The 27,229-nt window shown below is 55.4% G+C and overlaps 1 protein-coding gene across 1 annotated transcript; it reads right to left on the reverse strand.

Moving 5' to 3' along the window:
- Positions 1 to 1,018: 1,018 nt before the first annotated feature.
- Positions 1,019 to 25,446, reverse strand: LOC115913638 (adenosine receptor A1). The gene is made up of 3 exons (XM_030965783.1): positions 25,330 to 25,446; positions 24,499 to 24,881; positions 1,019 to 1,971 (listed from the first exon to the last, which is right to left on the reverse strand). Exons 2-3 carry the CDS (start codon positions 24,837 to 24,839, stop codon positions 1,335 to 1,337), a joined length of 978 nt encoding a protein of 325 aa, XP_030821643.1. The 5' UTR covers positions 24,840 to 24,881; positions 25,330 to 25,446; the 3' UTR covers positions 1,019 to 1,334.
- Between the last annotated feature and the right edge of the window lie 1,783 nt (positions 25,447 to 27,229).

Raw genomic sequence — 27,229 nt, forward strand, 5'->3', positions numbered from 1 at the left:
GGCAGGGCCACAGGATCTGCTTCCAGTGGGAGCCTGGTGAACAAGGGACGTTGATAAGAAAAGAATCCAAATCTACTCAAAATTTTCCAGCACTGCTTCAGCCCTGGAGGAGGGACTGGCACTTCCAGAAGGACCAGAGCTGGATGAGGGATAGTCCATCCAGCTAACCCCTCCTCAAGTCTATCCACAACTGAACTTCAGTGGTGGCAAAGTGCCCTGTGGCAGCATCAGCACCCACATGGTGGCCTGTAGCTGTCCCCCACTTGCTCCCAGAGGGATCCATGTTCCCCCTGCCTCCTGGGCAGTGGAGGTGTCTGCATTAACCCACAATGTTTGAGTCAAAAGAGTTTGGCTGCACAGAAAGGGTGGGAAGGAACAATATGGGAGGTGTGAGATGAACAGCCTGGGAGAGATTTGCTACTGCTTTTCACAGAAAACAGCCAGGAGAAAGGAGGGAAAATGACTCAAAACCAGAGTAAAGGGAGAGAGAAGTGGAGAGGACATGCTCCCTTGGGTACAGCTTGCAGGGGTGGTGGGTGCTGCTGGGACCCATGGGAGCCATCGGGGAAGCAAAAGCAGCTTCTGCAGAGTTCTCTGGGATTATGCTTAAGGGTTTCACCAACACCCACCTCTGCCTACCTCTCTGGTAGTACTGAGAGCTGGAGACTGACCCTTTGCTCTGCGGGGTAGTGGGTTCACTACCCTATGGGTGCTGGCAACGTCATGGGAAGACTTTTCCTATCTCTTCCCATGTCTCAGCCCAGCTCACCTCTCCCTGGTTGCAGAGAGGAAAGAAAGGGCTTTCAAACTTAATTTCTCCTGAAATCCCAGTGCCCTGGATTCTCCTGGTTCTCAGCACCTTCACTCCCACAGGGCACCCCTCTGTCCCAGAGCCCAGGCACCCCCATGGCTCCATGGACATGGGGCCAGAGCTTGAGGTGCCACCAGCACCACCAACACCATGGAGCTGAGGGTCTCCATCAATGGCAGGGCACCTCCTGGGTGGTTTGGATCACTGGACTTTATTTGCATGAAGATAAATTGCGCATTTGTCTGTACAATTTCTCCTTAAATACTTGGCAATGCTTAAAAAATGAAAAACAAAAACAATCAGGGAGAAAAAATCCTAAACCAGAAAGGAATAGCGCAGGCTACAATATCCAAACAGTACAATGCTTGTGAATAAATAACCCCCTGGGGTGGCTGTGGGGACTGCAGGGGGCTGCTGAACTCAGAACCCATCGGGTCCTTGCTACCCCTTCCTGAGACAGCAGGAACAGTGTCCAGGTGGGACTGGATGGGCACAGATGCCCCTCCCTGCCCTCTCCCAGTTCCTAGTTGCCTGTCTCAGCTGTGGTGGTGCTGGTGGTGTTTTTGTTGGTTTTGCAGCAGAAGTACTGGTTCCAGATCTGCAGGAAGGCTGTCCGGAACTTCTTGATGCGGAAGGCGTAGACGATGGGGTTCATGGCCGAGTTGCCGTGGGTGAGGAAGATGGCGATGTAGGTGAGGATGTGCGGGGTCTGGCAGGACGGGCAGAACAGGGTGATGCAGTTGAGGACGTGCAGAGGCAGCCAGCTGAGCGCAAACAGGAACAGAACCAGCGCCAAGGACTTGGCGATCTTCAGCTCCTTGCCGTAGTACTTCTGGGGGTCGTTGGAGCTGGAGGACACCTTCTTGTTGAGCTGTTTGCGGATGAGGTTGAAGACCTCCAGGTAGATGAGCAGCATCAGCAGCAGGGGCGGCAGGACCCAGACGAAGAAGTTGAAGTACACCATGTACTCCATGCTGATGACTGTCTCAAACTGGCACGTGATGACAAACTCCGTGTGGCTGCTGTTCAGCTCCTGAGTCCTTCGCATCTTGTTGAGGTTGTTCCACCCAAACATGGGGGTAAGTCCCACCAGAAAAGAGACTATCCAACAGCAGGCGATGGCCACAGCTGCCCGCCGTGGTGTCACCATGCTCTTGTACCTGTCGGAGAGACAACAGCCACAGGAAGGAGTTAGACATGGGTGGGATGCTCTGTGTGGGGGTTGTGTAGCTCCAGGTGGAGTGGCAGTGGTGGGATGGCAGTGCCCGTGCTGAGGTAGGAGGATGTTCCTCCTTCCCTCCCCTGGAAGTGGGTAACAGCCTGTTCTGAAAATTGTGTTCACAGATTGGCTTCCCTGCCTGTGTCCTGAGGTGGCAGAGACCCCAGGCACAATCCACGAGCTCCAGGAGATGATGTCAAGCCAGGGAATGCATTAGCACCTGGAATGGGCCTGAGTATCCAACCCTCATGATTTGGAGGGAGTTCATATGCTCTGGAGCCCAGCTCCCATTCAAGCACCTGCACCTAGGGCAAGAGGTCGCCCTTTCCTCCTGCTACACACCAACCCCACCAGCTCACTGTCCCAGACAATTGCCCTGTGCCTGGGGAGGAAATGGCCAGCAAAAGCGTCCCCTGGGATGTGCTGGGGTGGAGGAAGGATCTGCGGGTGCTAATGGACCCCTGGGGAAGCTTTGGGCACAGCCTGTTCCTCTCCTAATGCACTTGGATTGACGAAACCCTCCTTCTTGATGGGCTGATGCCAGGGGCAGGAGGAGGAGGAGAGCTGTGTTCTGGCTAGGCTCTGCTCCCTCCCTGATGCCCCTGGGGAGCCACCAGGGCTGGGCTCATCTCTCCAGAGCTCTGCAAGCGGGAAGTGCCGTCTGCTGGATTGATTTTTCCCTTGGCTCTCCAGAAAGCTTTTCTTTGGAGGCTGAGAAGATTCTCAACCCAAGAGTTATTGCTTTCCACCAAAGGGGATTGAATAAAGAATGTTTTCCTGACTGTTTGCTGGGTCTCTCAGTGCTGCTGGTGTTAACCCAACCATGGGGACCATGTGGAGGTGGCTGGCAAAACTGGTTTCCATCCTGCTGCTCAGAGCTCCCTACTGCAGGTCTGCAGCCTTTACCTGTGATGGAAATGAATCATTTTGGGCCTTTTTATACAGCCAACCCACTCTCCCTTCTCAAGACCCCTCTCATGGGCAGGGCATCAAGGTGGGTGCTTGGAGTGGCACAGGCTGGAGGAGAGGACTTCAGTCCCTGTGAGTCCAGAGGGTCCAGAGCCATTGGCCTCCAACAGCTTTCCTGAAGGAACCTCCTGTGCTCTGGGAAAAGCTTCACAACATCCTGGTGGCAGCCAGGTCCCGTGGGAAAGAGGTGACAGTGTGGGCAGCTGTTTCCGCTGAGCCAAGGCTGGCTTTGGAGGGTGATTTATTCCTTGTGGGGAGGAGAGAGGGCAGGAGACCCTGAGAAAGGCTCAGGGCAGGGAGAACAGGGAGGGCAAGGGGTGGTGGGAAAGAACCAGCACTGGGGGTCAAGGGAAGGGAATGGCAAGGAGGGTCCAAGGGAGCAGGGGGTGGCAGAGGGATGCCAGAGACCCCCGTGGGGCTGTGTGCTGGGCCCTGCACCCCATGTGGGGCTGTGTGCTGGGCCCTGCACCCCATGTGGGCTGTGTGCTGGGCCCTGAACCCCATGTGGGGCTGTGTGCTGACCCCTGCACCCCATGTGGGGCTGTGTGCTGAGCCCTGAATCCCATGTCTGGTTGCAGGTCCTTGGTGGGGGGCTGATGAGCCCTCCAGCTCTGACACCCCACGGCCACCTCCCCAGGCTTGAACAGCTTGGGGAGTGACACCAGAAATAGCAGCAGCACCCCCTGCCCCAGCTCCTTCCCTCTTTGCAACCCCTGCAAGCTGTGCCCCATTTCTCACTCCTGGGGGTTTCTGGAGTCTTCTACTGGACATGCTCCCACTCTGGGCGCTGCCTGACCTGCAGAGCTGTGTGGGAGCCATTGCCCAAGAGACAAAGCTGCTGAGCAGCAGCGGTGTCACCATGGTCCCCAAACATGATCCCAGGGCTGGCAGCCACCACCCAGACACGGGATCCATCTTTCCTCAGTGCACACCCCTCCCTCTCCATGGTCCATATCCCTCCTTCCTGCACATCCATCTCTCTGCCATGGTCCATATCCATCTTTACCCCGTGCTGCAGTGACTGCTCTGACACTGCCTGGGAGCAGGACCTGGATCTCCCTGCTCCTGCCTTCACTTTGCCCCACAAGGTTTGAGGGTGCACCTGCAGAAGCAGCCAGGGGAAACCGGGACATCCTCCTCCTGCCTGTGTGTGACATGGTCACAGAAAAGTGGGTGAACCAAAACCCATAGAAAACAGCCACATTTTCTCCTTCAAGCAACAAGCCAGGGGCACAGGCAGCTGCAGGAAATGTGCTTTCAGGGACCTGTGTTCACTGTCTCCATCAGCCCCACATGGAGAATGACAAAAGCTGTAAAATTGCCCCAGGTTCCTCCTCCCTCCAGCTCACCAGGCCCATCCATCCACTGGAGCTCTCATGGAGCTCTCATGGGGCTCAGCTGGTCCAAAGGCCACAAGTCCAATTTCAATTCCTTTTACACTTTATTTTCCTTGGAGGTGTCCAAGGAATGCCTGGATGTGGCCCTCAGTGCTCTGGGCTGGATGACAAGGTGGGGATAGTTACAGGTTGGAATTTATGGTCTCAGAGGCCTTTTCCAACCGAATTGATTCTGCGATTCTGTAAAGGGTGGAAATGCAGGATCCTACCTAATTCTCAACCCCTGCCACATGGTGGGAGGACAGTTAGCAGAGGGACAGAGATAGACCTTGCTGTTCCCAGCATTATTCTTCGTTATGCCATAAAGAAAATATTTTCTCATTTGTCTCATTTTGCATTAATATGATAGGGCTGGAGTTTGGGATGGTATGGGAGGCAGAAGCACTAGAAAATGCTGATAATGGCTCATAGTTAATAAATAATCTTGTTATTCTCATCAGCACCAGAGCAATTACCAGCATCATTGCAATTTTATTACTGCTGTTATTTTTATTAACAGCTGTGACTAAAACATCCATGGTAATCATCACCCCCATCCTCATTCACTTTGGGTTGGTTTCCTTTTCCCCCTGGGGGTTTGAGCCTGACTATAATTGGTAGATGTTCCCCTTGCCCTCCCTGAGTGGTGGTTTATGCACCATCACTTCCCCACAGGGATGGGCATTGACCCAAACCCTCTTGGATGCAAAGTCAACCCGTGACCATCCAGACCTATCAAGAGATGGGACGGGCAGAACTGTGGTGTGGAACAAAATTGCCTTTGAGGGTTTGGAAGATAATGCCAAGAGGCAAAAAGGCAATTATTGATAGAGCTGTTTGCTCCCCAGGGGAAGGGAATAGGTGATGGGTGGAGGCAGAGGCCAACAAATTGTCCCCAGGGGCTGCACAGAGCTGACAGGGAGGCAGGGAGCAGCTCTCCAGGGCAGGATGCTGCCTGCAGGAGAGGCTGAGGATGGAGCAGCCACTGAGACCCTTTTTCTCAGGAAGATCATAGGAACCTAGAATGGTTTGGTAGGGAAGGGATTTAAATCCCATCTCCTTCCACACCTGCCATGGGTCAGGACACCTTCCATTATCCCAGGTTGCTCCAAGCCCCAGTGTCCAGCCTGGCCTGGGACACTTCCAGCCATGGAACAGCCACAGCTTCTCTGGGCAACCTGTGTCAGGGCCTCACCACCCTTGGAGGGAACAATTCCTTCCCAATATCCCATCTCACCCTGCATTACAGAATCACAGAATCACAGAATTTCTAGGTTGGAAGAGACCTTTAAGATCATCAAGTCCAACCCATCTTCTAACACCTCAACTAGATCATGGCACCAAGTGCCAGATCCAGTCTGTTTTTAAACACATCGAGGGATGGTGACTCCACCACCTCCCTGGGTAGATGTATACAGTATTTGACCACTCTTTCTGTGAAAAACTTCCTTCTTAATTCTAGCCTGTATCTCCCTTGGCACAGCTTGAGACTGTGTCCTCTTGTTCTGCAGTGGGAAACCATTCCCCCTTGTCCTGTCCCTCCAGACCTTTGTAATGGCCCCCTGGCCATCATTCTGAAGACACCATCCACCCTCCTCTCCCTTTGGTCCTCATTCCCAGACTAAATTCAACTTCTTCTGCCACATCTTGATGTGTCCAGACCTCTGCAACCCCCTCTGCTGCCCAGGAGCCCAGCTCAGCCCAGGCCCTGCTCTGGAGGTGCCCAGCCCTGGGCAGGCAAAGGCCCTGTGACCATTTCAGATATTAGGGCATGTCTGAAAGCACCTGGAGAGCAGAGCATTCACCTGGAGAACAGAGCATTCTTTGCTTTCATGGATTTCACCTTTGCCTTGGGGTCGTTCCCCAAGAGAGAGATGAGGGCTCATTTCCAACATCCCAACCCAGAGGTCAATCCAAACCCAACACTCACCAAACATCTCTTGTTTTGTTTGAAAAAGATTCAAAGGCTCTAGGCCTGGCTTGAATAAAATGTGAAGGTTTTTAGCAGTTCTGTGATTAGTTTTTCTGTCTACAAAACACTTGCTGTTGTCCAGCCAGTGCCAAGATGTGGCTTTGCTGGTCTTTGCTCTGGAGAGTTTATTGCAGTGCAATTCCTGGGGAATTAATTCACTAATGAAGACAGACCATTACTAATGAAAAGAATCTGGAGCCAACGTGGCAGGGAGAAAGGAGGCCAAGCTGACATGAAGCTCATCTGCACGATGAACACAGCAAGAAAAAGCAGCCAGACCATGTCCTGATCTAATTGAAAGTCTCTAGACAAAAGTGCTTTGATCTCAGAGGATTTGGATTCCTGCTCCTTTCTCCTGGCTGTATCTTCCCTTCAGATCTTTCAGTGTCTTGGAGGCTGCTGGGTGGGAAAACTCAGATTGTTGGTGTTCAAAGCTTTGCTTTTGCATTTTCAGAGCATTGCTCTGGAATGAGAGCCTGAGAAATGCAAAGTGGTGTCTGGGTTCTGCAAGGGAGAGGTCAGCCACAGCTCAGGGCTGGGACAAGAGGGTCCCTGGGTGCTCACACAAAGCGGGAAGTGCTGAAGAAAGAACTCTGATTGTAGAGCCTTTGTCACTATGATCCTGGAAGGGAAAGGTTGGTTCCTTCTTCACAGAACCACAGAATGGTAGCAAATGTGGGTTTGTGGCCGCGGGTGGGTGTCTCACCATGTTCGTGGTGGCCTTGGGAGGGATAGAGGTCAACCAATATCAGTCAAAGCTGGTATTTGGATGGACATTACAGCTTGCTCCTACAAATGCTTGGAATGGAGAGACTGGTCCTGTCAGCACTGTCTTAGGGATACATGGGGGACTGTCCCGATCCCCAGATCCCAGACTGATTGTTTGCCAAACCCAGGTGGCAAGTAAAGGCATAAAAAAAAATGATCTGGTCTTTCAGGCAAGCCAGAAGAGCACATGCAGCAAGGACATTGGTGTTTGTTGGTGCTGGAGCCCCTGTCCTGCACCAAAGTAGCCCAGCAGTCTCCATCAGCACAGCATTTCCAGCCTGACACCTTCATGCTACCACAGAGCCCCTTCCCAGGGCTCTGAAGGGACCTGGAGCACCCCGTGTGTGTCCCTTCCCAGCTGGTTGCTTGGTCTGCAAGAGATTTGAGCTGTGGGAGAAATCTGGGAAGTGCCAGCAGCTCCCTGGGACAAGAGGGAGTGGGAAACACAGTGGGAGGGCACGGCCAGGTGGTCAGGACATGGAATCCTGGCCTCAGACTCTGCCTTGGGGACCTGATTTAAAAGGAGCTGAGGAGGAAAATCTCTCCCTGGTGCCTCACCCATGTCTGTCTGCTCGGGCTGAGGGACAGTTGGATGAGGACAATGATCACTTTCCTGCAGGTGTCATTTCTGGAGGTTCCCACGGCAGGAGAGGCAGCATTGGCAACAGGCACCTTTTACCCACCACTCACATGGGTGGGGCTGCATCCCAAACCTGTACCTGGAACCTCTCTGGCAACCACTGAGCCCAGGTCAGGGCTGCCCTGCCCCCATTACCACCCGCTGCCCCAGTCTGGGGCTGGCACTGGGACAGCCCAGGGGGCAGTGGGTGCCTGGTGCTCCCTGGGCCATGTGCTGCAAGGAGAGGAGGGCACAGGAGGTGCAAAGGTGAGAGGAGTCCAGGGATGGATGTTCCCCACAGTTCCTGGGTCCTCCCACCCACACCTCTGTCCCTGTGTGCTCTGAGCTGTGATTCCAGAGGTCGTGGCTGTCACTGGAGCACTCTTGGCTGTTATTTGGCCCTGCAGGGCACCCAAGCCCAGCTAGGACCACCCCACTGAGAGACAGGGAAGGATTTTCTCACTGTATGGTGTCTTTTCTGCTTGGCCCAGGTCTGGGAGCAGCTGGCACCTTCCTAGACTGGCAGCTCAGCCCATACCTGGAGCTGCAGCCACTCCTGCCTCCCCAGAGACCACCTGGGCATGAGAAGTGTCTTCTTTGACGATCTCTGCTCCCAAAACACTTTGGGTCTCCTCCACTGCAGCATGAGGAGATGGTTCCACACCAGGAGGCTTTTTGAGGCAAACCTCCCCCACAGCCACCAGGAGAAAGGCATGGGAGAGGGTGGATGTGTGCATCCCACTGCTGACCATGCTGGTCCATCCGAGTTCAGGGTTTGGTTTTACCATCCCTAAAAGGTGATTCTGTGTAGGAATCATTCTGCAACGAGTGCCTGCAAAGCACAAACAACTCCAGCCGGGCAAAGCGTCTGGCAAGACCTCTGGATGTTCGCAATCACCTCTAATAGCCAGTAATTCTCTAATGGATGTGGGTGAGGGGAACAAATTCATGCTGACAAAATTGATTGGTCCCCACACACAGAAACATGGAGCCCCCAGGGCTTTGGTGAGGGCTTCATTCAGTGGTGGAAGAAGCTGGAACTTGTCACAGTTCCAGCAAATGGCAAGAGAACAACACAAAAAGGAGATTTCGTGCTTTGAACTTGTCAGAGAATGCTGTGGAGAGACATGGAACATTTGTAGATATCCTGGGCTCCAAACAGGGATTGGGGAAATGCTGCTGCCTTGGTGTGGGTTCAGCCTTGATGTGGGCTCAGCCTGCCCTGACACTGCTCTCAGGACCTTGGAGGAATCCTGGAATTCTTGAGGACTGCAGAGGGGTGTGGGCACATCCAAAAGTGGCCCCAGGCACACAGACACCCCCACAAGAAGCTGAGGAGATAAGGTAGAAAAGAGCTTTATGTGCTGAAATGGTTGGAAGTGGGAATGAGGCCTCCATGGGGCAGCCTGGCCATGCCAGGTTATCTTCAGCCCAGACTGGCAGTACCAAAATGAGGATCCATCGGGGATGCCCATCCAGATGGTGGTTAGGGGTGTGGGAAAAGGTGACCCCCCAGCTCCAGCCTGTATCAACACAGAGCCACGTCCCCCCAAACTCTGCCACTCCCCTGATGCCACCAGTCTCAGTAGGACCAAACCTCAAAGCACAGCACACCTCAGAGATCAGCCCAGCCTGAGCTTGGCACCTCCTGTGTGGGCATCACCCAGAGCCTCAGGAGGTTTCCCTGCTCCCCCATATCCCCACACACCCCACAGTGCCCAGCTGGTTCTGAGCTAAACCTGCCCTATTTCAGGTTCCAGTGACAGGACCACGTCTTTCCCTGCAGAGCCAAGGAGATTTATCCTGTCACACCTCTGGTCCCTGGGAGCAGCCACAACATCCCACCAGGCTGGCTGGGCCCCCACAGCCCCTCCAGGACTGCTCCTGGCCCCGCTGGAGCTGGATCCAGCCTCCCCTGGGTGTCTGTGCTGCTGCATTGCCCCAGCTCTGGCAATGAGTCACAGCCTTGGGAACAAAGCTCAGGCTTCCAGGAACTGCAGAACTGCTCTCAGATCCCTTGCCCAGCTGTGCTCAGCTCAGAGGTGTGGGGTGAGAACCACAGTGTTCCACCCGGAGCAGCACCCACAGCTCCCCTGGGGTATCCCCGTGGCTCCCACCGTGACCAGGGGCTGCAGGGGAAGGGGGACCAGGGGAGGGCTGGAGATCCCTGGGAGGGAGGATGGAAAGCACAGAGAGCTCACACTGAAGCATCCTTCCTTCAGGTTCTGCCCTGGTGTGGAGGAGATGAGGCTGCTGTCCAAGGAAGGTGAAGGAGGGCTGGTCACCCCCTCTGCTCAGAGAGGGTTTTCCTACATCCTCCAGCAACACGCCTCACCCCAGCAGCCAGTATCAATCCTTTCTGCTCAGAAAACTAATACTGCTTCCAAACTGAGCTTGGCTTTCAGCCCGAGGCTGCAGCCTGATGTGGACTCTGTCACTGAACAAGCAGATTCTCAGCACGGACCACTCACCCCATGCTCAGCCCCTCATCCCAAATGAGTTTGTGGAGGTTAAGCAGGGAGCTGGGATGCCCAGCTCCTCAATGCCTGAGGGAAATGACAATTTAGTTTGTGTCAGTGAGTGAGCACCACCCTCCAACCCCAGGCAGACCCTTCATGCCCAAAACAGGAGCTGTGAGACCCCTGGTGCCATGGGCAGCACCAAGTCCTTCCAAGGGTGCTGAGTGGGTGGCCCTGCCCTGGATGTATCACCCTCCTGCTGCCGTGTGACAGTGTGAGGGTGCACCCTGGTCAGTGGGGCACAAATCCCACTGAGCCAGAGTTTTGCACCCAGGCAGCTCCGGGGCTCCCTCCCAGCTCTACCATGTGTGGTCAGGGCCTTCCAGGACCCCTGAATTTTCTGAACCTCTGGTTTCTTCCTCCAGGACCCTGAGGGAGGTAGAGGGGGGGGGGAGGGAAGGGAGGGAAGTGATTTAATACTCTTGGCAATGGCTGCAAAATCATGAAACGACCTGCAGAATCTCAGAACTGGTGATGTTCTCTGAAAAAATGTGATGTTCTTGTCTTTTGGCTGCTGCTTTCAGGCAACAAGATTTTGAGCAAAGCAAAGTGTGAGAAATGGTGCTTAAAAAAAAAAAGAAGAAGAAGCAGAAGCTGAGATTCTTTTATAGACCCAGGAATTTAGGAATGAGGACACACAGAGAAGGACAGCTTGGTCCCCAAGAGCTGGGGTGAGGTTGTGAAAGCTGCAGGACAGTGTGATGAGCACCACGGGCTTGTCTCTGGTGCTGCCCCTGTGCAATATATTTCCTGGACATTTTTACTGTCTAAACGGTTTTGTTGTCAAAAATAGTGATTTGTTGTGCGAGCATTGCCTTGGAGGATGGCTCCCACACAACTGCATCATCACAGGGATGAGCCCCCTGTGCTGTGGGAGCAACCCCACCTCCAGCAGAAGACAATTTCAGGCGCAGCCACTCATCCCCATGTGCATCTCTCTCTGGCCAGGCTGTTCAGGGCTTGGAGCAACCTGGTCTGGGGAAGGTGTCCCTGCCCATGGCAGGGGATGGAGCAGGATGAGCTTTTGGGCCCCTTCCCACCTAAACCATTCCATGATTCTATGACTGTGCTGGAGCTGTTTCTCACCCAGGGCTGTGGTAGGATATCAACCTGCTTGGCCAGGAGTCTCAGGTCATCTTCCCTTGCTGTGCTGGGCCATCTCCCTGTGCATTTGGCCACCTCCAGGGGTGCCACACAACAGCCCTGCCCCTGCCACAGCAACCAGCCAGGAGCTGATTGTCCAGACCCAGCTCAGCAGAGTCTCTGTGTGCTTGGATAAGTGAGGGTGAGGCATTCCCTGAGTACAAAGGAGAAGGGATAAAAGGCAGTTTTTGCCAATCTTCAGTGCAAATCCAAGGCTTGGCTGGATAAAAGCAGTGGGTTTTTAATTATTGCTTGTATTGCACTTGATTTTTCTATGCATTGCATATTTTGATTCTTTATGCAAAAGAACCTCTTTGAAATGAGACCTCTGAAAGTCAGCCCTCAAAATTTAGAAGGGAGGGGTAAGAGGGGAGGACGAAGAAAGAAAGTAGCTCTAAAACCCACTTTAAATGCCAAATGCAACCAATGTGGCTCTGGGAAATGGAAATGGGAGAGCAGATATAAAGTACCTGATATGCCTGGGCTCCCAAAGGCTCTGTGGCTCAGAGTCCATCCCACAAAACACTGAGCTGCTGAGGGAAAAGGCTGTGCTGGGAGGGAGGTGCCAGCTGGGGAAGTGCTCGGTGCCACCACCCTTCCCTGCCTGTCACCACCACTGCCACACAAAGGGAGCTGGGTCTCCAGGGGAGGGCCCCAGCCAGGGGGGCTGGAAAGCATCAAACGCCATTAAAAGGTAGGAGCAGATCAGGGGCCCCAAGGAGAAGGGAAATGAGTGGGGTCTTGAGAGCTGCTGTTGGGCTTGTATTTGCATTCAACAGGACATTGAGATCTGCTCGCCAGATAAATGGGAGGCAGGAAACTGGAGACAGAATCTCGATTAAGAAAGGCACCAAGAAAGCCTCAGAGCAAGGCTTAGGTCTCAGAGCAGGCAAGGTCTTAGGGTCTTTCTCTCTCCAGTGCACAAGGACTCATCAGAAAAAAAAAGAGATATCCTAAATTACAGTTGGGACAAGAGATTGGTATTGGCTGCCTTTTAATTTCTTGAGTTTAACACTTCTCTTGCTAACCTAACTCCTGATTTTGCAGTCAACATCTAAACTCCTAATTTCCTTAGGCTGCAACTTGTTATTGGATCAGGATCCTCAGAGCAGAATTTGTCACTGCAAAGGGAACATTTCCTTTCTTGCACTTAACCCAGTTCAAAGATTAGGACATTCAAGACTGAAAAATTGGCTGGAGGTTCCCAAAATGAGGGAGGTTGTTTTCTCCACCCAATGCCTAGAGGAGAATTAGCAGTGCTGATGAGATCTACTGTTTCTAAACCTCAGAGGACACAGTAACCCAAAACAACCAGTCCAGCACCTTCTGTCCAATGCATATTTCCCCTGATTAAAAGATCAATTTCAAATGCAAAAGCAGCTGGATTCATTTAAGGTTTTTTTAATGAGATGGTTATATGTAGTTCAACCAGGGGAAATAATTTTGGAGGTACCAATTTGGGCTACAGTCGGCTTCCAACTTCTGTCCAAACACAACTCCCCACAAAGTTTAAGTAAAACCTGGGTAATTACCCCCTCCACACACCATTAAGATGGAAGAAGTAACGAGCAGAGGACATGAGTGTAAAGCCATTGAGTTGTTTATCTTGGGATAAGTCTGAACAGTGAATCCGTATCTCAGTCAGTCAAATGAAATACCAATTTGGAAGTGAAGGCTCCAGTTAACACCACAATTAAATGTTCCCTCACCTCTGAGAAAACAGGAAAACAAATAAAAAGTGCAAATGCAAAGCAAACCTGAAGTTTATTTGCACTCTGTTTTCTCATTTAGATTAAAAGATTATCTATTCACTTGGAAGAAAACTGAGGGGCCTTGGTCCCTGGGAGGAAGCAGCTCAGTATTTCCGTCAGGATGGTGAGGAGATCTGAAACCCAAGATCAGGTATTGCAGTGAAATGCCTCAGCTGGGCCTAAATTACAGCCTCTGCATGTTCCTAATTACTCTGGTCTTAATTCCAGCAAGGAACAATGGGCAGACACAGCCAGAGGCTGCCAAGCCTGGCTGGCTCATGGAGATGAGGGACACATGGACCAGGCAGGATGGAGGTCATGGATTTGCCCCAAGGGCTGGAGTCTTTGCTCTGGAGCCAGGCTGGGAGGGCTGGGGGTGCTCACTTGGAGAGGAAAAAGCTCTGGGGAGAATTTAGAGCCCCTTCTAATGCCTAAAGGGGCCCTAAGAGAACTGAAGAGGGACTTGGGACAAGGGATGGAGGGACAGGACAAGGCAGAATGGCTTCTCACTGCCACAGGGCAGGGAGAGATGGGATACTGGGAAAGAATTTTTCCCTGTGAGGGTGGGGATGCCCTGGCACAGGTTGCTCAGAGAAGCTGTGGCTGCCCCATGCCTCTAAGTGTCCAAGACAGAGGTTGGATGGGGCTTGGAGCAACCTGGGATAGTGGAAGGTGTCATAGCAGGGCGGCGGGGGACTGGGTGAGCTTTGAGGTCCCTTCCCACCCAAACCTGTCTGGGCGTTCTGGCACTCTAGGAAATGCATTTCACTCTCCCTGAGCCTCAGCAGAGCCAGGGCTGCCTGTGGGTGGGGAGCAGGGCTGGAATGTGGAGGATCCCCACAAGACCCCCTCATGTATGGGTCACACAGAGGGTGGAATGATCTTTAAGGACCCTTCCAATCCAAACCATTCTAGGATTCCATGATCCCCTGGAGAAAAGGGGTGTCAGTGACTGCTCCATCCTCAACCCAAGAAAATTTGACTGCAGCATCTCCTGGGTTCTGGGATTCCAGGTTTTCTGCTATTGGAGCACTTTCAGCTCCTTGGAGCAGACAAACCTCACTGAGCCCATAAAGAACCTGTGTCCCAGCAGTGCTGAATGTGGGGAATGAACTCCCTGAGATTAGACCCATCTGAGCTGCATCCATGCTGGCTCTGCTCAGGCTTTGCCAAGTGCATCCGGACCCAGGCTGAGCCCTTGGCTCTCCCAATCGGGAGCACTCAGTGGAGAATGGAGCCTTCACACTGAGAGAAATGAGTGTTTCATTTGTGTATTCCACACTTAAAGGCACTGACTGTTGTTACCAGAGCAGAAAAAAAAAGAGGAATAATTTAATCTGTAGGACTGTGCTAATTCTGGCATGTCTGAGACAGCATTTCTCAGCATCGGCCCCTCGCTGCTGTCAGAGAGAGCATCACTCCCTCTGTGAACAGATGGGGAGACTGAGTCGCAGAGGGGAGCTGTGATCTGCCAGGATGGACCAATCTGAAGGAGAAAACATCCCTGGTGCCAGGAGCTGGCACTTCCCTTCTTTGAAGGATGCCAAAGAAAATCATCCCCATCTCTGGCTGCAGGGAGAGAAATGGCCTGGAGAAGATGGATAAACTGTCGTGGCAGCAATGTCCCAGCCTTCTGTGCCTTCCTTGGAGGAATGATGGAGGGGTGATACTGCCACCCCAGGCAGGGGGTGGGACAGGGGGATGTCACTTCTGTGTCCCCGCAGTCCTGCTGGGCTTGGCTGGTACCTGGGATCTGTGTGCAAGAGGACCAGGGACAGCACAGAGGGAGGCTGGCAAGGGACACACAGGAAAGAGGCTGGGCAAGAAATCTCTTGTCCTCCTCCAGCTCTTTTTTGTGATCAGAGGCTTTAGTACCTGACAAAAACCCAACCAAACCACCCAAGACTGGGACAGCTGCTGGTCACAGTTGCCTGCTCAGTTCTGGGGGACAAAGCCCAAGCAAGGAAAGGATGAGGGAACAATGGGAAATGCAGAGACGGAGGGTGAGAGTGCACAGGGAAGGTGTTGGGTCTCACAGTGCAGAGAAGGACAAACCCAGATGCCCCAAATCTTTCCAGTGTCTGATCCTGCTCTGCTCCTCCCTACATCACCAAATGCATCCCCCATTTGTCCCCATTGCCCACCAGCCCTCAGCCCACAGGACACTGTGAGGAGGAGGATCTCAGTCTTTCAGGGTTATTTCATCCTCTCTCACTGGTGGCATCACCAGTGCTGTCTCCCCTTCCCCCTGCCCATCCAGCCACCCTTGGGAACAGCATCTCCATGCAGGGCCAGAGGTGCCGTGGGAGTGCCTGGGTGCTCAGCTCATTGCTATTCTGCAAGCCAGCCTGCTGCCTCTGTGGGCTTTTTGTGGCTGCCTGAGAGAGCATCAATTGTTCTTTCTTGCCACTGGGCACCCCATGCAGGAGCCAGCCCCAGCAGCTGGGTGGCTGCACTTCCAGAGCAGAACTCCCTGCTAGAGCCCAGGCAGCCTCTGGGACAGCACCTTTCCTATTCCACGGCCTTGACAGTTCAGGTCACCTTGGGTGAGAGGTGTCCCAAAAGGACCAGCCCCTTGGGACACTCCTCCAGCCCCCTGGCAGCCCCAGAGGTGGGCTGCACTGCTGTGTCCATCCCGGCTGCTTTGGCAGGATCACTGTGAAAATAATTTATTTATCATTTATTTATCCAGAACAATCTAATGCTGTTCCTGTCAGCTCAGCTGTGCTGGCTGTCACTTCCCCAGGCTGAGGCACTTCTGTTGTCCAAAAGGGGACGAGCCTCTCAAACTGTCCCCATCCCTCCTAGAAATCTCTTGCTCCTGTGATCCCCTCCATGCTCCATGTCCTGCTGTCTGCAGAGACCACAACCCTCCCCACGCTGTGTCTGGGCTCTCCTCACACCCCTGTGGGCAAGATCCTTCAGGGCTTTTCCCTGTCCTTCCAGACAGAGATTTTCTTCCAGCCCATCAGTTCCTGTCCAGTCTGAAATGACTCTGGTGTGTGTCACAATGAAACTCACCTCCCAGGTTCTTTCACTGTGGTACCTCCCACACATTTTCCTCTTTTTTTCCCATCCTTCTTTGTGTTGCTATGACCTTTCTCTCCCCCCTGCCTCCACCCCAGGACACAGACCTGCCAGTGCAGCACTGTGACCCCTTGGATGAGCCATTCCCGGCTGTCAGGCTGATTTCAAGCACAGTCATTGGGATGGAGGAGCTCCATTGTCCCCATCCCTGATCCTTTGTCCAGCCCTGCCTGTTCTGCCTTGGAGACCCATGGGCCTGCACATCCCAGGCCCCCAGACAGGTCCCCTCAGAGCAGATCCCCACGGCCAGCAGTGGCTGCTGGTGGGTACAAGCTGCTCTGAGGTGTGCCACACAGGAGATTTCATTGGGTCTGGCCTCACAGGGGTCCCTCCAAATCCGAGTTTGGAAGTGGAGGCTGGTGGGCTTTGTCCAGATGTCTCATGGCCAAAATCCCCTTCCTGGTCAACAGAGCCAGTCTGGCCCTTTTATGACACAGTTAAGCTTATTCTGACACCACAAATGGACTAAAAAACCCTGGTGTGATTGACCTGGGGGTGTAAGAGGAGCTGAGGGTGCTTTGGCTGTTGGTGGCCACATGGGAGGTGTCCAATAAGAGCAAGACAGAGGCCACGTGCCTGAGCCAAGGGCTGGGCAAGGGCACGGAGACCAGCCCAGAGCCCAGAGCTGCTCAGTAGGAAAGGCTCCAGGTCAAGAGGAGCATCTGAGCCCCTCTGCACCCCCGGCCTGCATCCCAGAGTGGTGTCTGAGCTTCTCTGCACCCCCTGTGAGTCATTTATTCCTGCTCTGTCACCTGCTCTGGCTGACGTGGAGCGAAGGTGAGACCAGAGGTGGGACTGCCTTGGTGAAGGTCAGGTGATAATGGCCCCTCCTCTGGATGGAGTCACATTCCTACAGGGGTGGGGGAAGGCCCGGGACCCCATTAAAGGGCTCCTGATTGCCTGAGCCAGCTCAGCACAGAGCCCGGTGAGCTGGGCCTGACTCAGCCCCACACCCAGCCTGCAGGCCCAGGGCAGCTGAATCGGCAGCTTTGGCTTTGGCAGAGCCTCCTTGCCGGGTGTGTGCCTTGTCTCTGTGCCAGCAGCTGCACAGGGCGCTCAGACACGCAGCCCCGAGGGACATCACTGCCACCTCCACCAACCAGTGCCCTGGGACACAGCCCAGCCACTCCAGGAAAGGGAAATGTCAGATGTCACCCATCTCCTGGAAGTGTGACAGTGTGTCTGGGTGTTCCAGGCAGTTCTGGGGCCCTGCAGCTCATCCACAGGCCTGTGCCCCAGACACAGGAGTCTCTCAGCTCCAGTGGGGGCCCTGCCGCCTGTCCCGCCTTGCCTGGGTGGTCCTGGCTGTGGGTGCTCCTCATTTTCTGCTCACGGACCCTCTCTGCTGCCATGGGATGAGGGAACACAGTCTGGCTGCGTCACATCAGCTTGGCAGAGCAGATCCTCTTGGACTGATGGTACCACACCTGAACCATGGCCATGGAGGTACCAGAGCCTTCCTGGGTTCCATCCACACATCCCCACCTGGTCTGGTGTCTGCTCCCCATAGGACGAGTTCATGGGGAGCCACAGAACCACAGAATCCCAGAGTGGTTTGGGTGGGAAGAGACCTTAAAGCTCATCCAGCCCCATGCCTGCCATGGGCAGGGACACCTTCACTATCCCAGGATGCTCCAAGCCCTGTCCAGCCTAGCCTTGGACACTTCCAGGGATGGGACAGCCACAGGTTCTCTGGGGACCCTGTGCCAGGGCCTGCCCACCCTGACAGGGAAGAATTCCTTCCCAGAATTGAACCTAAATTTCTGGTTTTTCAGTTTGAACCCATGGCTCCTTGTCCTGTCCTACGGTTGAGCTAACCCGGCCCATTGAAGACACATTCAGCCTGTTCTAATACCACAAAAGGCTACAAACCCACACTGTGGTGCTCCCTGGGCTGAGAAAGAGAAACAATTTAATTTCATGGGGTTACTTCTGCAGGGATCAGCAGGGCTGGGACTGGATCCTGGATGAGCCTGGCTCCAGAGCCCTGAGCACAGTCATGGCAGCACCCCAGTGCAGAAACAGAGAGGCCACGTTGTCCCAGAAATCTCTGCTTCCACACCTTCCCTGTTCCAGCCTCCATCCCTCACCCGTGAGACCACCCTGAGCCAGCCATGGTGCAACTCGGTGCCTCAGTTTCCCCATCTGCAGATGTGCCCTTGCTGGGAACACACCCTCAGATTTACTGGTGAGATATTGCCAAGGGTCAATTCCTTACCCTGAAAATCAATAGAAATAGGTAAAAAGCCCAATAAAAATATTCCCAGAGTAGGGGTTTGGGGTGCAGCACCAGGAAGGAGTAGGTTTTCATTCATGGCCCTGTAGCACAGCCCTGGCAGATGTGAGCTCTGTGAAGGGACAGATGTGACACTGCTATTGGGGTCAGAGCGATTACCCAGCACAGGGACCACACCTCGCCCTACTGGGAGACACAAGGACCACGAGGGGACAGGGTCCTGCTGCTCAGGGAGCCCACGCAGGGTCTCTTGAGGCCATTCACTTCCTCGTGCCCTTTTAATTCAGAGAATTTGTGAATAACTCCGAATATCAGGCTCTGAGCATCCCCGCACAGGATTCAGGGCTCTCCTCCCCTTCCCTCTGCTCTTCTGGCCATGGAGCATCCCACACTCAGCCCCTCGCTGCATCCCCAGCTGACACCCCCAAGCCCCAGGATTTTTCCTGCCATTCCAGGAGCTGGGAATGCTGCAGACAGCCCCACTTGCCTCCCTGCAGACTCACGGCAGTGTCTGGAGCTTTTGGGAGTGACCTGATTTTGCGTCTGCCAGCCAAGATCTCGTGGCGCTGCTGCAGCAGCTGTGTGAGCTCCCAGTGAGCCTAATCCAGGCATCCCCTCACTGAGGAAAGAGCCCTCATGGCTTTGATCCCTGACTTAGCCTGTTCATGGCTGAAAATCATTCTGTGGATCAGAGAGTAGGGCTGAAAACCAGCTCACCTCGGTATTTACAGGTCTTTACCAGGATCTCAAACCAACATAACCTGCTGGTAAATCCCTGCCCATCTCGAGGGCTCTGGGATTTTGGTGATACTGGAATTGATCTCCTGGTGCTGCCCGGGCACAGCTCGTCCCTGCAGCCGGATCTGGCTGGAGCAGAGCTCAGTGGGAAATGCTGGCTCTGATGTAGCACCCACATGCTGAGCTGGTGCAGTGTGCTGGAAACTGTGGCTTGGAAACAGCCTCCAGTCTGCAGAAACCTCCCTGGACTGTAATTCCTGCATTTTGATCTCCATCCTTGGTTCAGAGCTGCCTGTTCCATGGAATGAAGGTCTCTACAGATCACTCTCACTTGCTAAAAATATACCTGGAGGAGGGCACCAAGGGAAGAAACAAAAGAGGTGGCTGCAAAGACCTACCAGTCCCTGAAATTCCTCCAGGTTAGGGAAAATGGAAGTATTCTCCTTGGAAATGAAATGTGCTTTCTTGGGGGCTGGGACTGTATGGATGGATGGCATCTTTTCACTGACTAGTGGAGGGTGAAAGAAAATAGATGAGCTCCAGGGTGAGAGCTCTGAGTCACCTGGATGCTTTTGAAATTCCTCTGAATGTAAAACAGGCCTTGGACGAGCTGTGGTTTGGCTTGTTCACTGGCCTGGCTGGACAGGAAGGTTTCCTGGCACTAAGTGTTGAGAGTGCTGGAAAGATGTCCTGTGGGCCCTTTGATGTTTTGGGAGGTGGGAATTTGCATCCCAATGTTCTCCTCCTCACCCATCCCATGGCAGCAGGTGCCCATCACTCCCCTCCATGAACCCTTGGTGGAGGAATCATGGAATGGTTTGGTTGGAAGAGATCTTAAAGCCCATCTTATTCCACTCACGGGCAGGGACACCTTTCACTATCCCAGGTTGCTCCAAGCCCTGTCCAACCTGGCCTTGGACACTTCCAGGGTGGTGCAGCCATCCCACAGCTTCTCTGCAATGGGGAAACGCCCCTCAGATGTGTCCTGCTCCAGCACCCAGCTGGCTGAGGGCAAAAAGACTTCCCAGGCTTACCATGACCTAGTCCTAGCTGGCCCCATGCCTGTGGCCCTTGGCAGGACTGGGGAGAAGGGGAAAGAGCGCTACAATCCCAGGAAGAGCCTGAGCTCAGGCAGGAGCCTGGAAAACAGGGAGTCCAGGGGGAAGCTTCCCCCTCCATGTCCATCCAGGAGCTCCAGGTCCCCTGCACATCTCCCTCACTTCCTGCCTTGCAGGCATGCACTCCAGGGCTGAGGGATGTTCCTGCCATCCCTGAGCTGTTTTATCTCGTTCCAGACAGGCACTCTTGAACCACCAGACAATGCCAGTGCTGTCCACAGAGCCACCCCCTGACACTGATTTTACCCTGGGCTCCTCCCCTGCTGTGCTCCAGCCTCCTGGCCCCCATTTCCTAGAGATTTTCAACCATTCTGACCTAATTTCCATGGCTCTGCAGCCTCACAGGGGTGCATTCCAAACCTTCAGCAACACCAGAGGCAGATCTCCCTGGTGGGATGGTCCTTGGGATCATCAGGCTGGGAAGGGCAGGGCTAGGAGGAGACCCCAGTGCTGAGGCCCAGGCACAGAGGGGGAGGTCCTGGCTGTGGACAGAGAGACTCCAACATGAGGACTCCTGCAAACATCAGATTCCCGCAGGTTTTCCCTTCCTGGCGTGTTTCAAAGTGTTTGGGGTGAGGTCACAAGGTGAGGACCCCCAGGGACATTCCAAAATAGGCTTGGGCTGCATCCACACATTCAGCATCCCCAGCCAAGGGGTGGTTTGGCACATCCCAAGGACAGCAGCTCCTTTTGCCGTGGCCCTTTCCAAAAGGCCCAAAACACAGAGCAGTCACAGGGCCCCCAGGGCAGCAGAGGCTGGTGCTGAAGGAGCTGCATCCCCCCAAACATCCCTTCAGCACCATCCTCCCCAAACATCCCTGCAGCCCCGTCTCCTCCAGCATCCTGCCTGCCCCAGGATGCCGAGGGGCCGGTTCCTGCCAGACACCCCCAGCTGGTGCTTCCCCTCCCTTTGAACTCCTTTCATTTTCCCCAAGCACGGCTGTGAGAGGGAAGTTTGGGCTGGGCTGAGGGACCCCGCTGTGCCCGGACGGGGGGATCACAGGCTGGGGGTCCTGCCTGGTGCCGGGCAGGGAGGAAGGATGTGAGAGGGGAGGGGGAGTTTTCCACCAGCAAATCTATTTCTGGTGGTTTCCAGCTGTTCCTGTGGGGGCTGGGAAGTGGGGGACCCTCTGCTCTAGCCTGCTCAGCCCAAGTGATGCTCCTGCATCCCTCCAAAGTCAAGGCAAGGCCCCTCGCGGGGGAGGCAGCATCCCTCAGGGCCCAGCAGCCAGGAGGGATCACCCCCAGGAGCAAATGGAGAGGGTTTGGTGGGATATCCCAGTCCCTTGACCAGGCTGGATGAAGAAGGAAGAACAGGAGGCACCAACTCAAATCCAAGCAAGACCCCTCTCCATCTGATAAAATCTGCTTTGCAGGGGTGGCCCACATCCCTCTGTGCTTCTGTGTCCATGGGAAGTGGCCACTGGAGCAATGCAGCTTTGGATGCTGCTTTGGCATCTCCCACTGCCATGTAGAGACACCCCAAATGTCTCAGGGCACCATTTCTTCCAGGAAATATCCACCTCTGGAGACACCAAGTTCCCAGACTCGCAGCCCAAGGTCCAGGGTGTCCCTGGGGAGCCTGGAGCTGGAACCAGCTGCCATGCACCATGTTCCCCATTCCCTGCCATTCTTCCCTGTGAGGAAGGCACAGGGTGCCCAGAGCAGCTGTGGCTGCCCCATCCCTGAAAGAGCCCAAGGCCAGGATGGAATGGGCTTGGAGCAACCCTTGGGGTAGTGGAAGCCCCTGGCAGGGTAAGGTCCCTTCACAAACAAACCTTTCAGGGATTCTGTGGTTCTGTGAAATGCATTTCCCTCTTCCTGAGCCTCGGCAGCACCAGGGCTGCCTGTGGATGGGGGGCAGGGCTGGAATGTTGGGGATGCCCCCAAGACCCCCTCAGCTTGTGCAGGTCACGCTGGTGAGGATCCAGCCTGTGCCAGGCTTGTCTGAGGAATCCTGTTGGCACAGGAATGGGCTGCAGTGAGCACACTGTCCATGCCTGGGCTGGAGGGGCTGTCCCTGCTCAGCGTCCTGCCTGCCCTAGGGATGAGCCTGAGGCAGATATTCCCCACCTGCCTTCCCCCCGCCTGCAAATCTCTGCTCAGGTCTGGCTGCCATCATTGCCTGCAGCCCTCCAGGGCTGGGTTCAGTGTCACAGTCAGGAATGACACCACAAGAGCCATGAGCACTGCAAAAATGCCATCCCTGTCATCCTTAGCATCCTCCAACAGACTGGGAGAAACTTGAGGTATTTCAGAGTCAGAAAATATTCCTTAGTGATGTTTCCTGTCCTGTGTGCTGTATACAGGGCACTACATCTCCTAAAATCTCCACATGTACCAACTGCCAGGAATTCATGAAGTTGTAGGATCTTTAAGGCTGGGAAAGATCTCTGAGATGCTTGAGTGCACCTATTAAGTTGATGAGGTTACAAAGCTTTTCAATATTAAAACAGGCTCTGAAAAGACAGAGGAAAATCTCTTGCTGCTGAGTGCTTGGGCACACAATGGGATCACAAAATTCAGGGTGGAAATTTCGTAAGAAAAACCCACCCCAACTGTGTACAGCATAATATTAATATTAATATTAATATTGCTCCCAGGAAAGCTCCTGGGATCAGGGCAGGAATCTCCCCTGAAAGGCCCATCTGATGCTCAGAGGCAGACAAGGAGTTAAAAATGGACTGGTTTGTTAGGAAAATGCCTGACAGGCTGTGCTGCTCCTGTGGAGCCGCAGAACTCCCACAGCAGAGCCTTCCCCACAGGCAGGGGATGTGCGAAGCCCAAAAAAGCTCCAAGAGCAGTGACAGGGTGGGAATCACTCTGGTGCCACCGGCGGGCTGGGAGACAGTGACTGGGAAAATCACACCTAGGGAGGAAGTCAGGAACAGTCTGTGAAAATCATGTGTGGCAGGGAGGGGGTGGGCTGGGATTGTGGATTTATCCTGGGCCCCCTCCTCTGTCTTACACTCCTTCTCCTCTCCACGTCTGCTGGTGGCGGCTGCAGCAAAAGCCCAAAGGAGCACATCTCTAGCCTGATCCCATGGATCTGGGAACACTCCAGAGCAGTCAGGTGATCTCCAACACCTGGGGTGCCTCCTGTCCCTGTCTCCCTGCCCAGGAAGGTCCCAGACCTGCTGGGGTCTGGGCAGCACCAACACAAGGGGTGCCTTTCTGGGGTGTTTGTGCTGATGGAGGGTCTGGGACCACTCCAGCCAACGGCCTCAACTGCTGAGGGGTAATGGGGGGACACGAGTGCTCAGCTGGCCTGGGCTGTTTTCCAGCAATGCTCCCACATCCGGAGCCTTGCAGGGCAGATGAGGCTGGCAAAGGCATCCCCACAGAGTGAGGGGGACTCACAGCGAGGGGCTGAGCCTGGCTCTGCTCGGGGGCACCGAGCTCGGGTGTCCTGTCCCCTTCTAGCCCCGCTCACAGCCACCGGTCCCACCGTGGCACCCCAGAAATGCTTCCCCAAACCAGCATGGCCCCAGCACGGGAAGGGAGTGGGGCATAAAGGGTTAACTATCTCATCCTGGAGCGGCAGAGTTCGAATAAAGTGCTCAAATAAAGTGTCCTCCTCCTTTACACCACGAGGCACTTGCTCTGGGCTTGGAATGGCAACAGATACAGAAGGGGCAAAAGGGGGAAAGGAATTATTTGTGGGGCACCCCATAGCTGGGGTCTCTCCTGGGTGAGGCTGCCTCATGAAATGCGCCAGGCTGTCACCTCTGGTTCCTCAAACTGTCAAAGCTGTGTCCCACAGCAAGCCACCCCCGTGCTCGCCATGGCAAGGGAAAAGCTGGGGTGAAAGGCAAAGCTGTCACCCGCTTTCCTCCCGGAGCACCCGGTGGGGCTGTCCCATGTGTGGGGTCACACCTTGTCCTGGCCATGGGCATCCCGTGGCTGTCCCTCACTGCCAGCTAGCTGCCACCGTGTGATCTCTGCCTGCACACCCAGCACCCCCTAAGCCCCCAAAAGAGGCTGCTGGAGGCTCCAGGACACCCACCCCTACACCCCCCTGCCCAGCCTGCCTCGGTTGCTGCTGCAGCCAGATGTGTCTGGGATGGCAGCGTGGAGGAAAGTCCTTTCTCCCAGTGTTTCTCCAAGAATTTGGGGTTTCCTCAGTCCCTTTTAACCTCCACAGCAGAGCTGGTTCCGACGCCTTCTCCTACCTGACAGGGATCTTCACCCGCAGGTACCGATCCACGGCGATGGCCAGAAGCGCCAGGATGGAGCTCTCCGTGAGGATGAGGACGGGACAGGCCACCATGAGGCAGGTGTAAAACTCCGTCTGGGGTCCGATGTTGATGATGATGGCCAGGGGGATGACCAGAGCCCCCACGGCCACGTCGGCCACCGCCAGCGAGACGATGAAGCAGAAGGTGGCATCCCGCAGCGCCTGGTTCATCTTCACAGCCCAGATGACCAGGATATTGCCCGGCACGGACACCAAAGCGATGAGCACTTCGATGGAGATGTAGGCAGCCTGGAAGGCTGAGATGGGGTGTGCCATGATGCTCCGGTCCGCCCCGCTGCCGTGGGGGTCCTCGGTCACCTGCAAACGCACAGGGAGACGGTGAGAGAGTGGCATCGCTGCCAGAGCTGCGAGCGGGATGGAGCCTGTGCGAGGGGGTGGGAAAAACTCCTCTCCTGTCTGCGCCGTCCCCCGGGGCTCCGGGTCCCCCCGCCCCCCCAGCTCATCCTGCACCCATCCCGCGCCCAGCTCCATCCCGCACCCTTCTCCATCCCGCACCCATCTCCATCCCGCACATCCCGCACTCCCCTCCATCCCGCAGCGGGACCGATCCCGGCGGTGAAGAGGGAGCGGGAGCCGCCGGTCAGTCCCAGGAGAGCGGCAGAGCCCCCCGCCCCTGGGGCCGCCCCCGCGGCCGCTGTCGGAGCCTTTCGGGGCTCCCTCTGTCCTCTCGCTGGATCCCCTCCCTGCTCTGCTCTGCTTCCTGCAGCCACCCGAGTCCCGAGTCCCGGCAGCCGACCCCTCTCACCTTGTCCTGCAAATCCAGGGCTTGTTTTGGGGTGCTCTCACCCCCGGAGAGCCAGCGCTGTCCCCCCGCAGGGCAAGGCGGGGCTCATACCGGGGGCGGCCGGGGGGACCGTGCGGCCGCCGGGGGCCGGGCTGGCCGCGGCCGCCGGGGCTGCGCTCGGTCCCCGGTGCCCGACACCGCTCGGCTCCCACAGGCGCTGCCCCCTCCCCGCCGGAGCCGAAGCATCACATGGTGCCGCCTTCCAGCCTTTAAAGAGCGACTGACCCGATTCGGGGCTCGCCGCGGCACCGGGAAGGACCGGGCGGAGCGGGGAGAGGCGGCAGCGGGGGGAGCAGCCGCGCCAGTCCCAGCTCCAACGCTGCCGCCACCAGTCGGGCTCCGGATTTGACGCTAAAACCGGTTTTTGAGGTCGGGTGTGAGCAGAGGATCGGGACGGGGAGGGGAGGCAGAGCCTGAGCTGGGGCGGGCGAGGGCCCGGCCCGCCCCCGGCACGGGCAGCGCTGTTCGGGACTGTGCCCCAGGACGGCCTCGGGACCCCAGTCAGACCCGAAAGGCCCCAAGGAGCTCTGGTGCTCACCTGGGCTGTGGCTGGCACTGCCTCACCCAAAATTACTGCTGGGGTGGGCGGGGGTGAGACCCCGAGAGCGCTCTTCATCCGAACTGCACCGCCGGGCTGCGGAGGGGCTGCGTCCCCGGGGCAGGGGAAGGCTCTGTTCACACACGGCGTCTGGAGGAAAGGTGGCCCCGAAATGCCGCTGGAATATGGTCAGCCCCAATTCCCCTCTCCGGGCCAGGCAGAACAGAGAAAATGGGTCTGGGCGGTCGATCTCACTGATGGAGTTGAATCCCCCAGTCCCTCCAGGGACCTCCGGATGTGCACCAGGCACCTGCAAAGCTCATCTTACATAAATCGCTTCCCAGGAGTGTGGCTGGTTTATCCAAATGCTGCAAGGAACAGGACCTCAGACATGGGACAAGGGGACTCTCCCGACCCCCATCTGCACCTCTCCCAGTCCCTTCTCCCTTCTCTAGTGAGATTCGGGCTGGAGCTGTCCCCTGCTCTGCTCTGCTTCATAGGAGATGTCCCAACCCTTGGATCTGCCCCTTGTGGCTACCCCTCATCCCTCTCTTCATCAGAGCCTGCCCACCCCACAGCAGGGATGGGGTCAGCTGTGGGACCATCCCAATCCAGGGCTGATTTTCCATCAGCTGCTGTCCCATGGGGTGCCTGCTCTCCCCCTTGGCAAGTGGCCAGCAAAGAGCCGGGGGTCCCAGCCTCCCAGGCCTGTCTGGGGACTGTGGCATTGTGCCACCTCTGGGCACTGGGCTGTGCCAGCAGCAGGGCGAGGTGAGCTCAGATTGGTCTGAATGATCTGTTTGCTGTGCAGAGAGAAAAATAAACCGAGGCTCGTGGGCTCCTGTAAACACAGCACTATTTATGGAGCGTTGGCATCCTGCAGCATCTCCTCCACTGCAGGGGAAAGTGATGCCCCCTATGGCTGAGCATAAATCCAGAGGTAGGGGGTGACATGGGGGTGTTCAGGATGGAGTACTGAGAGTGAAAAGGGCATTCCCAGAGAGCCCAAAACCCCTCGCCCACCACCTTCCCAGGGAGAGTGTCCTTGCAATCAACCTCTGGCTGGGAGCAGGGCAGGAAAGCCAGCAGGTTCCTCACGGGAGTGCAATGCGGAAGCAAACGCAGGCAGGGCCTGGCCTAATTGTATGCAAATCGCCCAAACAGAGATTAAAACCACTCCTTTTCCTTTGTGGATTTGCAGTTTGTTCTCCCTCCCTGGATTCGTTCCCCTGAATGCTCAATTTTAGCAGCACCCCTAAAACCCCCCATGTTATGCCAAAAATGATCTGCTGGCTGTGAACCTGCCAGAGGGGGTCTGAGCTC

The sequence above is a fragment of the Camarhynchus parvulus genome, chromosome 26 (genome assembly GCF_901933205.1).
Source record: "Camarhynchus parvulus chromosome 26, STF_HiC, whole genome shotgun sequence".
Taxonomy (NCBI): Eukaryota; Metazoa; Chordata; class Aves; order Passeriformes; family Thraupidae; genus Camarhynchus; species Camarhynchus parvulus.